At 41.6% G+C, this 13243-nt stretch overlaps 1 protein-coding gene across 2 annotated transcripts in view; it reads right to left on the bottom strand.

The window, feature by feature from the left end:
- The window catches only part of traf5 (TNF receptor associated factor 5), a 41567-nt gene that overhangs the window by 14376 nt on the left and 13948 nt on the right, over window positions 1–13243 (bottom strand). For both annotated transcript variants that reach the window (XM_033025623.1, XM_033025624.1), the window contains exons 2-4: window positions 8275–8521; window positions 5633–5690; window positions 557–658 (exon numbers count right to left, since the gene is read on the bottom strand). In XM_033025623.1, the coding sequence (XP_032881514.1) occupies window positions 557–658; window positions 5633–5690; window positions 8275–8521 (407 nt within the window). The remainder of the gene's footprint in view (window positions 1–556; window positions 659–5632; window positions 5691–8274; window positions 8522–13243) is intronic.

Here is a 13243-nt window from a genome sequence, read left to right as displayed (position 1 = left end):
TAAGCAGTGTTGATAGGTATTTACTTCACCAGCTGTCAGATGCCAGGTGTTCTGCGCTTGACTGTGGTTAAAATTAGAATGACCCTTAAAGTTAAGACAGGTCTGATTATAATGTTTAATTATCACCCCTCTTTGCATGATTGACTGCTTTCATCAAAACTGGAAGTGAGTTCCTCGCCTGTCCCTAATGTTAAGCATTTTCATCATCTGAGAAGACTGCAGATCTCTTATTTTTTTCAACGTTAAGATATTGCCTGCAATCTCTCAAATTCCTTAAACAATTTCAATTGGCTGTAAGTGCAAACATTACCATAGGATCCTTTCTCAAATTTTAATAAATGATGACATAAAAATACAAAAATGATCACATCAAATGATAATACACGTTTTCCATTTGAGGAGGGAGGTATCAGTGTGGTATTTTGATTCTGAAGTACTTTTGAAACAAGTGGCAACAACTTATTACTCTATCCATACATGTGAAATAAGCAGCTTGTTATAAATCTGCAAGCAGCTTGTTATAAATTATTGAAGCACCTCCAAAGAAAGGACTTACCCCTAAACGCCCAAAGGATACTTTTGTGTTGCAATCTGGTGCATTTTTACAATACACCATCAAATTCCACACTTCCCTCTTGCAGCAGTTATCTCTAAATATCTATAAAAAATTGCATTTATTAGGTTTACTGGAAATACAAAACTTTTCTATACTAGATTAATTGCTTTGTCATGGTTAATTCTACATAGTTCCACATAACCAACCATTTCTACAGCAGAAACAAAACTGTCTGAAAAAAGATCTCATTTGTCCCAAGCAGGTATTTGAATGTTGTGTATACAGTGCATTCTGAAAGTATTCAGACCCCTTCAATCTTTCCACATTTTGTAACGTTACAGTCTTATTTTAAAATGGATTAAATTCATTTTTTAATCTACACACAATACCCCAGAATGAAGAAGCGAAAACAGATGTTTAGAAATTCTTGCAAAGTAATTAAAAAGAAATAACTGAAATATCACATTTACATAAGTATTCAGACACTTTGCTATGACCATCAAAATTGAGCCTGGATTCATCCTGTTTCCATTGATTATCCTTGAGATGTTTCTACAGCTAGATGAGTCCACCAGTGGTAAATTAAATTGATCCGACATGATTTGGAAAGGCACACACCTGTCTATATAAGGTCCCACAGTTGACAGTGCATGTCAGAGCAAAAACCAAGCCATGAAGACGAAGGAATCGTCTGTTGACCTCCGAGACATGATTGTGTCGAGACACAGATCTGGGGAAGGGTATAAAACAATTTCTACAGCAATGCAGGTCCCGAAGAGCACAGTGGCCTCTGTCATTCTTAAATGGAAGAAATTTGGAACCACCAAGACTCTTCATGGAGCTGGCCACCGGGCCAAACTGAGCAATCGGGGGAGAAGGGCCGTGGTCAGGGAGGTGATCAAGAACCCGATGGTCACTCTGACAGAGCTCCAGAGTTCCTCTGTGGACATGGGAGAAATTTCCAGAAGGCCAACTATATCTGCAGCACACCACCAATCAGGCCTTTATGGTAGAGTGGCCAGACGGAAGCCACTCCTCAGTAAAAGGCACACAACAGCCGGCTTGGAGTTTGGCAAAAGGCACCTAAAGGACTCTCAGACAATGAGAAACATGATTCTCTTGTCTGACGAAACCAAGATTGAACTCTCTGGCCTGAATGCCATGCGACATGTCTGGAGGAAACCAGGCACCGCTCATCACAGTGAAGAATGGTGTCGGCAGCATCATGCTGTGGGGATGATTTTCAGCAGCAGGAACTGGCTAGTCAGGATCGAGGGAAAGATGAACACAACAAAGTATAGAGAGATCCTTGATGAAAACCTGCTCCAGAGCGTTCTGGACCTCAGACTGGGGCGGTTAGAATAGAATTACCTTTATTGTCATTCAGACCTTACGGTCTGAACGAAATTTCGTGCCTGCAGTCATACATACAATCATACAATAATAAACAACAACAAACACAAATTAACATCCACCACAGTGAGTCCTCGAAGCACCTCCTCACTGTGGTGGAGGCAAATATCTTAGGGCTGCAGTCTCTTCCCTCCTCTTCTCCCTCTGCGCTGAGGCGATTCCCCACCGGGCGATGGTACAACCAGTTCCGCGGCTCACCGAACCCCGCAACGGGCCGGCTCAAACACCGCGGCCCGGGGTGGTCGAAGCTGCCCCCCTCCAGTCCAGTGGCCCGCGGCTGAACCCCGGACTCAGGTCACCGCCGCCAGAACGCCGTCCCAGCCACCGGAGCACCGTTCCAGCCCCTAGCCGGATCGCCCTCACGTGAGTGCCGTTCCTCCCTCGAGCTGGGCCGCTCCGACGGGAACGCGGTACCTCCCTCGAGCTGGGCCGCTCCAACGGGAGTGCCATACCTCCCTCGAGCTGGGCCGCTCCGACGGGAGCGCCATACCACCCTCGAGCTGGGCCGCACCAACGGGAGCGCCATACCTCCCTCGAGCTGGGCCGCTCCGACGGGAGCGCCATTCCACCCTCGAGCTGGACCGCTCCGACGGGAGCGCCATTCCACCCTCGGGCTGGGCCGCCCCGACGGGAGCGCCACAGCCCCTCACGGGAGAGTCTCAGCCCCGCGCCAGGCCGCCCTCATGGGAGCGTCACAGCCCCTCACGGGAGCGCCGTTCCAGCCCCGAGCCGGACCGCCCTCACGGGAGCGAGCCCAGGGCAAGTCCTGACTGGCTCTGCCTCCGGAGTCCCGAGGTCGCCAGCTCCGCCATTAGGCCTCAGCGTAGACGGAAGGTTCACCCTCCAACAGGACAACGACCCTACGCGCACAGTGAAGACAACGCAGGAGTGGCTTCGTGACAAGTCTGTGAATGTCCTTGAGTGGCCCAGCCAGAGCCCAGACTTTAACCCGATCGAACATCTCTGGAGGGACCTGAAAATAGCTGTGCATCGACGCTCCCCGTCCAACCTGACAGAGCTTGAGAGGATCTGCAGAGAAGAATGGGAGAAATTACCCAAATACAGGTGTGCCAAGCTTGTAGCGTCATACCCAAGAAGACTTGAGGCTGTAATCGCTGCCAAAGGTGCCTCAACAAAGTACTGAGTAAAGGGTCTGAATACTTATGTAAATGTGATATTTCAGTTGTTTCTTTTGAATTACTTTGCAAAAATTTCTAAACACCTGTTTTCGCTTTTTTATTATGGGGTATTGTGTGTAGATTGATGATAAAATAAAAAATGTAATCCATTTTAGAATAAGGCTGTAACGTAACAAAATGTGGAAAAAGTGAAGGAGTCTGAATACTTCCTGAACGCACTGTAAAGCTCAAATTAGCAAAGCAGATTTTGGGAAACTTCACAGAAAACATTTTAGTTTAGTTTAGAGATACAGGGTGAAAACAGGCCTTTCGGCCCGCTATCCATGCCGACCATTACCTGTACACTAGTTCTATGTTATCTCACGTTCCCATCCTACACACTAGGGGCAATATACAGAAGCCAGTTAACCTACGAACCTTCACGCCTTTGGAATGTGGGAGGAAACCGGAGCAACTGGAGAAAGTCCACTTGGTCACAGAGAGAACTTAAAGTTCCATACTGACAGACCTGTGGTCGGGATTAAATCTGGGTCTTTGGCGCTGTGAGGCAGCAGCTCTACTGCTACACCACTGTGTCACCCGCTCTGTCCCCATGCAAATGTAATTTAATTTAGAAGCACTCACAAATACATGGATGGGTACAAATTAGATCGGTGAAGGGGTGTATGAGATGATGGAAAGCAGCAGCAAGAATGCTTGTATTTGATATCTAGTCTAAAGCCACAAATGATGAATGGATTTTTTTAGTATGGTACGAAGTGAAACTCTGCTATAAACATTTATCCTTCAGCATAAGTAAATACCTTTATTTATTGATGTAATTCATTATATGTAGTGCAATCCAAGATATCACTGAGAGTAAATTAACGCATTAAGTTAACGCGGGATATTTTCTCTTAAAACAGATGAGAAAAATTAAAAGGTAATACAGAGCATTGGCTGTACTTTTATTGTTAGACAATGATATGTTAAATGCATTTTATATTTTAAAATGCTATCTTGGGCTTTTAACCTGTTTACTGCCAAGTTTTTTTTCCACCATTGGCCATAACCTGGGCATATGGCCAGGTTAAATGTATTGCACCTGCAGTATATGTGAAAACTGGCCCAGCCTCAATAACTTTGTCATTTAAGATACCTTAAAGTCTACCTCTTTAACATAACTTTTGATTACTCTTCCTCATAGCTCCGACTTTGGATTGATGTCCACTTTCTTCCTTATATTTCTGGGAAGCTTCTTAGTCAATTTTTCCTATTCATTAAAAGGTATAATATAGCTTCAAATCCATTTTATTTAGGCAAAGTCACATGACCTCCTTTTCTTTAACTTCACCCAATAAAGGAATGTTATTAAGTATTCCATCAAAATCTCGTTTGATTCGGAGGAGAGTTGGATGTAAAGTAATATTTCCAAAAAGTGTTTGACTTGCTATGTGCAAATGTCTAAGTTTTGTCCTATTCTTCATGTTGAATTTATTCAAACCAGAAATAAATTTCAATAATGCAGTCACTATAACAATTATGTCACCTTCCCCTTCTACATTATTTTCTGTCTCCTTGTTGTAGTCTTCTCCCCATTTTTGGTCCTTGCAAATCTTGTTGTAGTACTAAGTTGATGTCAAGTGAACATCAGCATAGATTTTGCCAGTCGATCGATATAGTTAAGCTGAGCCCTTCGAAATTCTCTTAAATGACCAATTTCCATGCTTGTCATCGTGCCTCTTGAAACTGCTGACCTTTTATAGATATGACATTTCCACAGCCCAATCCATACCCATGTCTAGAAATGTTCAGTATCCCACAAATATTGAGCAGCCTGTTTCTTTTAAGACTAGGAATACCTTTATTTATTTATGTATGTGACATGCATACAATCATTGGTGGGTGTATGGAACAAGTTGCCAGAGGAGGTAGTTGAGGCTGGGACTATCCCAACATTTAAGAAACAGTTAGACAGGTACATGGATAGGACAGGTTTGGAAGGATATGGAACAAACGCGGGCAGGTGCGACTAGTGTAGCTGGGACATGTTGTCCGGTGTGGGCAAGTTCGGCCGAAGGGCCTGTTGCCACACTCTATGACTATTGTACATTTCAGTGGAATCCAGTATAATGATGCCACAGGCAGCCTGTATGTTGCCAGCACAAATGGGATAATTCTATATGGTAAAGTTTCACTTGCGATACATTTAATTGCTTCATAGAAATGTGTGCAACATCATCTTCATTCCTGTCTACCACAGGAATCACTGCTTTCAGCCAAAGAAATAGAAATCATGGACTCATTACTGCAAAAGCAAACTATGCTTTTCCATTTCTTAGCATGGTACTCATGTGAGGCCACATTAAGTAGACAATACCTTCAATGATTTCATTAAATTAACATTTTCCTAATTGACATACAAATGCTTTAAAGCAAAGAAGCAGATATGGTAAAGAAAACTTTTTTCACTCGTTCCAGTCACAGGAATTTTACTGCTGCTTTCCATTCCTTTTTTCATAAATTGTTTATAACTTTATCTTACCCAATTTGAAATAATTCCTTCGTGATCAATAGGACACATGGCAATTGGTTTTGTCTCTCTAGGAAGCATTTTAAAAACAAAATAAATAATTAGCTAGAAGAATATGCAATATCAATTGTCCACAAGACCAACAACTCTCCTTGTAAATGTTCAAACTATACTCGCTTGTTCCATATATTCTTACAAAAAGTATTCTCATATTACGCATTTTATAACTGAAAGCCACCATAATTAATTGGTAGCATAGAATTATGTAGTATTTCATATAACTGATATTAGTTTAATTTGGTTTAGTTTAGAGATACAGTGCGGAAACAGGCCCTTCAGACCACCGAGTCCATGTCGAAAAGCGATCCCCACACACTATCCTATACACACTAGGGACAATTTAAAATGATGCCAAGCCTGCAAACCTGTACGTCTTTGGAGTGTGGGAGAAAACCGGAGATTCGGAGAAAACTCTCACAGCTCACGGGGAGAACATACAAACTCCGTACAGACAGCGCTCATGGTCAGGATAGAACCCGGGACTCTGGCACTGTAAGGCAGCAACTCTACTGCTGTGCCACCGTGCGGCCAGATATTACTGTCATCCTATTACATTTGTTTTTACAAAAGCATAACTTTTGGATGGATCAGATATTTTGACTACAGCTTAATGTCACCCATGACCATGAGGTCACCAGTATAGGGGAGCAACAAAAATGTTGCTTGAACAAATGTCTCAATTTCAGTATGTGGGGAAAGGGAGAAGACTTTTGTATGCGACTTGGAATAAAAGCACTAAAATTATATCGTCCAAGAAGCAAAGATCAACTTTATAACAGAGCAAGCTTTTCACATTCATTGTAGGATGAGGCCATTGCTGGCACAGTTGAGCATTTTTTGTCCATCCATTTGGCTTTTAGAAGGTAGTTATAATCATAGAGTTGGATAGCAAGAAACAGGACCTTTGGTCCAGGTCCATGCCAATGTTTTTGTCCACCTACACTAATCCCATTTGCCTGAATTACAACTGGATCTTTTTCAAGATTCAAGAACAGTTTCCACTAGATCGAAGATCCACAAGATTCTTTCCCAGTGTTATTAGGCACATGATCAGACCTTCTATATGCTAAGGATTAATTCCTGATCCTCCGATTTACCTCATTGCGGCCCTTGTACTTTAAAAAAAAAGTGCACTTTCTTTGTAGTTGTAACACTATATTCGGCATTCTGTTTATTTTCCCTTTTGCTCCAACTGATGCACACATGTATGGTATGATTTGCATGGATAGCATGTAAAACAAGCTTTTGCATTGTATCTTAGTACATGTGACAATAATAAACCAGTACAAGTATCTCTATACCAGGCTTTTTTAAGAGCCTGTCTCGATACCTCTTAAATGTGGTAATTGTATCTCGTTCCACAAACTTCTCTGGTGTTGAGCATTGCACTACTCCAGGTGAAAATACTCCCACTGTGTTATTTATTGGATAGGGAATTTCAAGACTTAGACTCAGTGGCGATGAACAGACAGCAATATAATCTCCAGTCAGGTAGTATGTGATATAAAGTGGAACATGCAGTTTAAAGTGCTCCCATGTGCCTGCTGCCCTCGTCCTACTTGGTCATGAAGATCATGGGTTTATAAATGAGCTCTGTATAGCCTTGGTGTGTAGATTCAATGCATTTTATAAATAATACAGATTGCAGTCACCATTGTATGAAGATGGAGAGGAAAATGTTTAAGATCATGAAATGCGCGCCAATAAAATGCACTGTTCTCTCTTGAACTTCCTGAATTATTGCTGGAGTTGAACTCAGCCAGACAAATAAGACAATAACAGATATGAAAACAGATAATGCTGAAAACGGTCAGACTGACTTACCGAGTGTTTCCAGCAGTTTCTGTTTTAATGTGAGATTTACAGTTATCCGCTTTTTTTTCGGTACTCCATCACATTCATTGTGCATTGGAGAAAGTCTTGGGAGGTCAGTGGGTGAGCATCACTGCAGGATACCCAGCCTCTGGTCTGTATGTGCAGGCACAATTTTTACCTGCCGTTTCAGTTAAGTTTCTATGATGGCCCCTCTAGATTTTGATTGTTGGAGTTGAGAAAAGGCAACAAATGTCAAGGATAGATGGTTAGACACTCTCCTGTTGGAGATGGTCAATGCCTGGCACATGTGTGATGTCAATATTATTTATAACCTATCAATTTATATATGAATATTTCTAAAGTATTGAAGGACAGAGATGTGAATTGCTTCCGTTTTTGAGCTAATTAATTGCACAATCATCTGCAGCTAGTTAAGGGGTGATCTTATTGAGGATACACTCACAGTTTTTTCCCTAGAATAGAGGATTCTAAAACTAGAGGGCATAGGCTTAAGGTGAGAATGGAATGATTTAAGAGGGACAGGGGCAATTTTTTTACTCAGAGGGTAGGTGGTATCTGGAATGATCTGCCAGAGGAAGTTGTATAACAGATGAAATTACGACTTTTAAAATACATTTGAACAGACATATGGTTAGAAAGGGTTTAGATGGGACTAGCCCAGCACGCCAACTTGATAGGCATGGACAAAGTGGGCCAACAGGTCTGTTACAGCACTGCAAAGCTCGATGACTCCAATGAAAATGGATGTTAATGCTTACCTTAATTCTGCAATGCAATTTTCACAAAATCGATGTCCACATCCAGTCTGGTACGGATTACATAGAACAAAAGAACAAATCACACACTTGTACCGATCTTCCAATGGCTCAACAAATTGAAGATTGAATCCAGCGTGATACGGGTCAAACCCTAAAGACAGTGATGCACTATCTTGGCGAATGAAGAAGTTTGATTTAACATCAGGGATTTCTTTGGAGGCCATCAGTGTTCTGTTGCTGAATAAACCTAATAAAAGTTGTTTTTAAAATTATAATTAGCAGAATTTATGCACAGAACTTATAATTGATGCATCAAAAGTTTCTTGATAAAATTGCATAGGAAATTCTCAAAAATTAAGTGTTTTTCAGTATGATTGTAGATTTAACATAGCTCCATCAAAAAGCCTCTTTTTATACATTCGTATTCAAATAGAGTTCATGCATTTTAGACGTGCCATCTGCAAATCATAGGGGTGAAACTCCTGAAAAGGCTGAACGATTTGATATTTGTTATGAGTAATATGTCCAACAAGATTCTTCCAAAGCCATGATAAGCTCCTCCTGATTAACTCTGCACTCAGACTGGAACATTCGTTCATGAAGCCAGAGTTATACAGCATGGAAACAGGTTCTTTAACCTAATCCATCTATGGCATCCAAGCAGAAGCATTTTTTTTATTTAAAGGCAACACATACCATTGCATAGTTAGGGCTTTTCAAATTTCTCTTGGTTTCAAAGCTCTGATCCAAACCACAAATGCTCTAAGAAACCATTATCTAGTAATCTATTTGAATAATGCTATTTTTTTCAATTCAATGTAAATCAAAAAGGTGTTTCTTCCTGTGATGAAAAGCATTACAAAGATATCCGAGTTGGTTCAAGTCACTACAGAAATTCATTCCAGGCATCAGTCACTCTTGGACAGTAATGTAATTAATACATCATAAATGCATGAGATGAATGATCTTTCTGAAGTGCTGCAAGGGAACTTGGATCACAATGGCATGGAACGATGGGACCAGATGCCAAATATGTTAATTACTAACATTTATCCATCAGGCTTACTAATGCACAGTCAGATTCCTTCCATCTGACACACCATTAATCCCCCAACCCTACCATCACAACCTGTTATTTTTCCTCCCAATTTTGTGATTCACCAACCACATTAATTTTTTACCCTGATATCTCCCCAACGCCTGTACGACTAATCCAATCCCTCGCAAGATGGAATGTGTCACTTGATCATCATCAACCATACAGACCCACTCCACTGTTACTACTTCCAAAGTGTCAGTATTCATTCCTGCAATCAGAATGCCAATCTCTCAATGGTTCCACTCACTGCCCCCACACTCCCCTCTCCCCAATATACAAAATGGCAATCTCCACATTTCTTCCAAATTGCAGGGCTCCAGTGCACCATCATAACACAACAAAGACTCAATCAACCAAAACATTGTTAGTAGATAGTAGTTCAGGACTGCTCTTTAGTTGTGGTCAGATGGTTCAACCAGAGAGCAGTTCTGAGCTACTATCAACCTCATTGGAGAGCCTCGGACTATATTTGATTGGAGTTTACTGGCTTTATCTTGCACTAAACGTTATTCATGTTAATCCTATTATCATGTATCTGACAACTGTGAATGGCTCGATTGTAATCATGCATTGGCTGGTTAGCACGCAACAACAGCTTTTCACTGAAACTCAGTACACGTGACAATAGACCAAACGAAACAAAATCAACCAAAACATTGCTGCAGATGCTGGAAGTCTGAAATAAAAGCAAAAATTACAACAATTATTCAGCAAATTATTGTTTCAGGTCAATGACTTGCAACTCACAGATGGTTCCTGACCTGCTGAATAATTCCAGCATTTTCCCTTTCCATTTGATCAAAGCCTGTGGTGGAGGGGATCCCTGATCCCATCGTTTAAAAGGAGGACCAGGCAGCTCCCTATTGTTATTAGTTTACCTTGTGTGCAGCTGAAGATTTCAGAATTGGTCATGAACAAAACACCTGCTGCTTGGTTCATGTTGAATCTCTAGGCATATAATGGATATGGGAAGGATTGGAACAATTAGTCTTACATAGAAAATAGGTGCAGGAGTAGGCCGTTCGGCCCTTCAAGCTATTCAATATGATCATGGCTAATCATCCAATAACAGTACCCCTGAGTCTTAGTCTCATGTAATCGTGTCAGTACACAAATATATTTTTAAAATTCTCTATATCCATGTGGTTCCGCTTTACATTTTTGTATAGGCCAAACCCACAACTTGTTATTCCCCTTTTTACACCGTTTAAAAGAGAAAACGTTTTTTGGGGTATTTCGACATTTTGGTGAATTGTGTAATTTGACAGTAAAACTATTTTTACTGTCTACTCTGTCTAATAATGTTATAAACAATCTGGTATCGTTCTCTTCACTTTACCTTTTGTACTTATGTTTGGTTTGATTGTATTAATAATAATAATAAACTTTATTTATAAAGCGCTTTAAACAACCGCAGTTGCCACAAAGTGCTGTACATGAGAACTCATGGACAAAAAGTTATTACAAACCATTAAAAACCGTAAAACGAAGGACTAAAAACAGTAAAAATTAAAAGACATTAAAAGCACTAAGAACAGGAGCATTGTCTCAGCCAGTGTCGAAAGCCAGAGAATAAAAATGAGTTTTTAGGGAGGATTTGAAGATGGACAGTGAGGGGGCCTGTCTGATGTGCAACGGCAAGGTGTTCCAAAGTGCCGGAGCAGCAACAGAAAAGGCTCTATCCCCTCTGAGCTTCCGCTTAGACCGTGGTACCTCAAGGAGCAGCTGATCAGCTGACCTGAGGCACCGGGCAGGAGCATATAGGTGAAGCAGCTCAGAGAGGTAAGGCGGGGCGAGCCCATTCAACGACTTGAAAACAAATAAAAGAATTTTAAAATGAACTCGAAAGTGCACTGGGAGCCAGTGAAGGGAGGCCAAAATTGGCATAATGTGCTCCCTCTTTCAAGTTCCGGTCAAAAGGCGAGCGGCAGCATTTTGAACCAGCTGGAGACGAGCCAATGAAGCTCGTGCGACTCCAGAGTAGAGTGCGTTACAGTAATCCAGCCTAGATGTAATAAAGGCATGGATTACTGTTTCAAAATGCTGCCGCTCGAGGATGGGCTTCACCTTTGCCAGCTTCCTTAGGTGAAAGAAGCTGGACTTAACCACCGCGCCTATTTGTTTATCTAGTTTAAAATCACCATCCATCCTAAAACCCAGGTTTAAAACTGTTGGCTTTACGGACAATGCCAGTGGAACCAAGTCAACAAAGGGAGGTTCACGGCAGCCATTTGGGCCAAACAAAATCACCTCTGTCTTTTTTTCATTAAGTCCCAGAAAGTTTAAGGCCATCCAGGACTTAATGTCCTCAAGACAAGACAGAAGTGATTTTAGAGAATAGTCGTCTTATTTCCTGAATATATAATATTATCTGATTTGATTGGATAGCACACAAGCATTTTAACTTGTCTCCGTCAATGTGACAATAATAAACCTAAACTTTCCAAATGTACATCTGAGGTGCTCAAGTTGGGTGACCCTTAGCCTACCAGGAAATCTAGTTAAGTCCCTTGCAAAGTTATCAGGGATGGCAAGAGCATGCTAGAGTCCCAGACTAACCACACATACCAAGACCTTGCTTCACTGGCAATGAGAGTGGTCCTCCCAGTCAGATCCTTCCTGTACCATCCAGAGTCTTACAACTGAAGCATGCTGCTCTCGAGATGACTGCTATCGGGAGGAGACAGTTTCCCAACTTTGTAGGGTGTGGACTTGCGAAGATGGTCTGGACCAACTGGCAGAAGTATTTTAAGACATCTTTTAACGTCCATATTCCAATCTTCCATATTCCCATCTGCTTTAAGAAGACCATTATCATCCTAGTCCCTAAGATAATCAAGATAACGTGCATTAATGACATCCATCATCATGAAATGCTTCGAGAGGTTAGTCATGGCATACATCAACTCCAGCCTCCAAGACAGTCTTAACTCACTACAATTTGCCTAATACCACAAAAGCCTTGAACGTCTGGTTAACAAGGACACTTACGTCAAACACCTATGTATTAATCATAGCTCTGCCTTCAACACCATTTTTATAACCATACTCATCTCCAAACTGCTGGAACTAGGACTAAGCAACTCCCTCTATAACTCAATCATTGGCTTCTTGACCCATTGACAGCAATCAGTAAGGACAGGCAAGTAAATATCCAGAACGATAGTTCTCAACACTGGTGCTTCACAACAAAGGAGCTGGTCATCACTAGGAAGCAGGGTGAATTTCATACCCCAGTCCATATCGCTGGTGCTGAAGTGAAGATGGTTGAGAGCTTCAAGTTTCTAAGTGTAAATATCACCACATTGGCCTGGTCCAACTACGTTGAAGCTAAGGTCAAGAAAACACAGCAAGCCTTTACTTGCTCAGACGTCTAAGGAAATTTGGTAGGTCCTCAATTACTTTTAGCAATTTCTATGGATGCACCATAGAAACGAATCTATCCGGTTGCATCAAAGATTGATATGGCAATTGATCTGGCCAAGATCGCACAAAATTGCAGTTGTGAACACAGCCCAGTACACCACACAAACCTGCCTCCCTGCCCCACTGCTACCCACCCATTGACTCCATCTCCACTTCACAAAGCAGCTAACATAATCAAGGACCACCTACACCCCAGTCATCCTCGTTTTTCCCCTCTCCAAACAGGTAGAAGATACGATAAAACTTTATTTATCTCAAGAGGGAAATTGATCTGCCAACAGTCATAAAAACATAAAATACATGGGGATGCGCAAAGATTGGGGGGGGGGGGGGGGGGGGGGGGGTCAGTCTCAGTCGATATGGTTTTTAAACTTAAGATAGACACAAAGTGCAGGAGTAACTCAGCGGGTCAGGCAGTATCTCTGGTGATAAAAGATAGATGAC

Source organism: Amblyraja radiata, chromosome 8 (genome assembly GCF_010909765.2).
Source record: "Amblyraja radiata isolate CabotCenter1 chromosome 8, sAmbRad1.1.pri, whole genome shotgun sequence".
In the NCBI taxonomy this organism is placed as follows: Eukaryota; Metazoa; Chordata; class Chondrichthyes; order Rajiformes; family Rajidae; genus Amblyraja; species Amblyraja radiata.
Note: the sequence above shows the minus strand (reverse complement) of the source record. Positions and strands in the feature narration are given on the sequence as shown.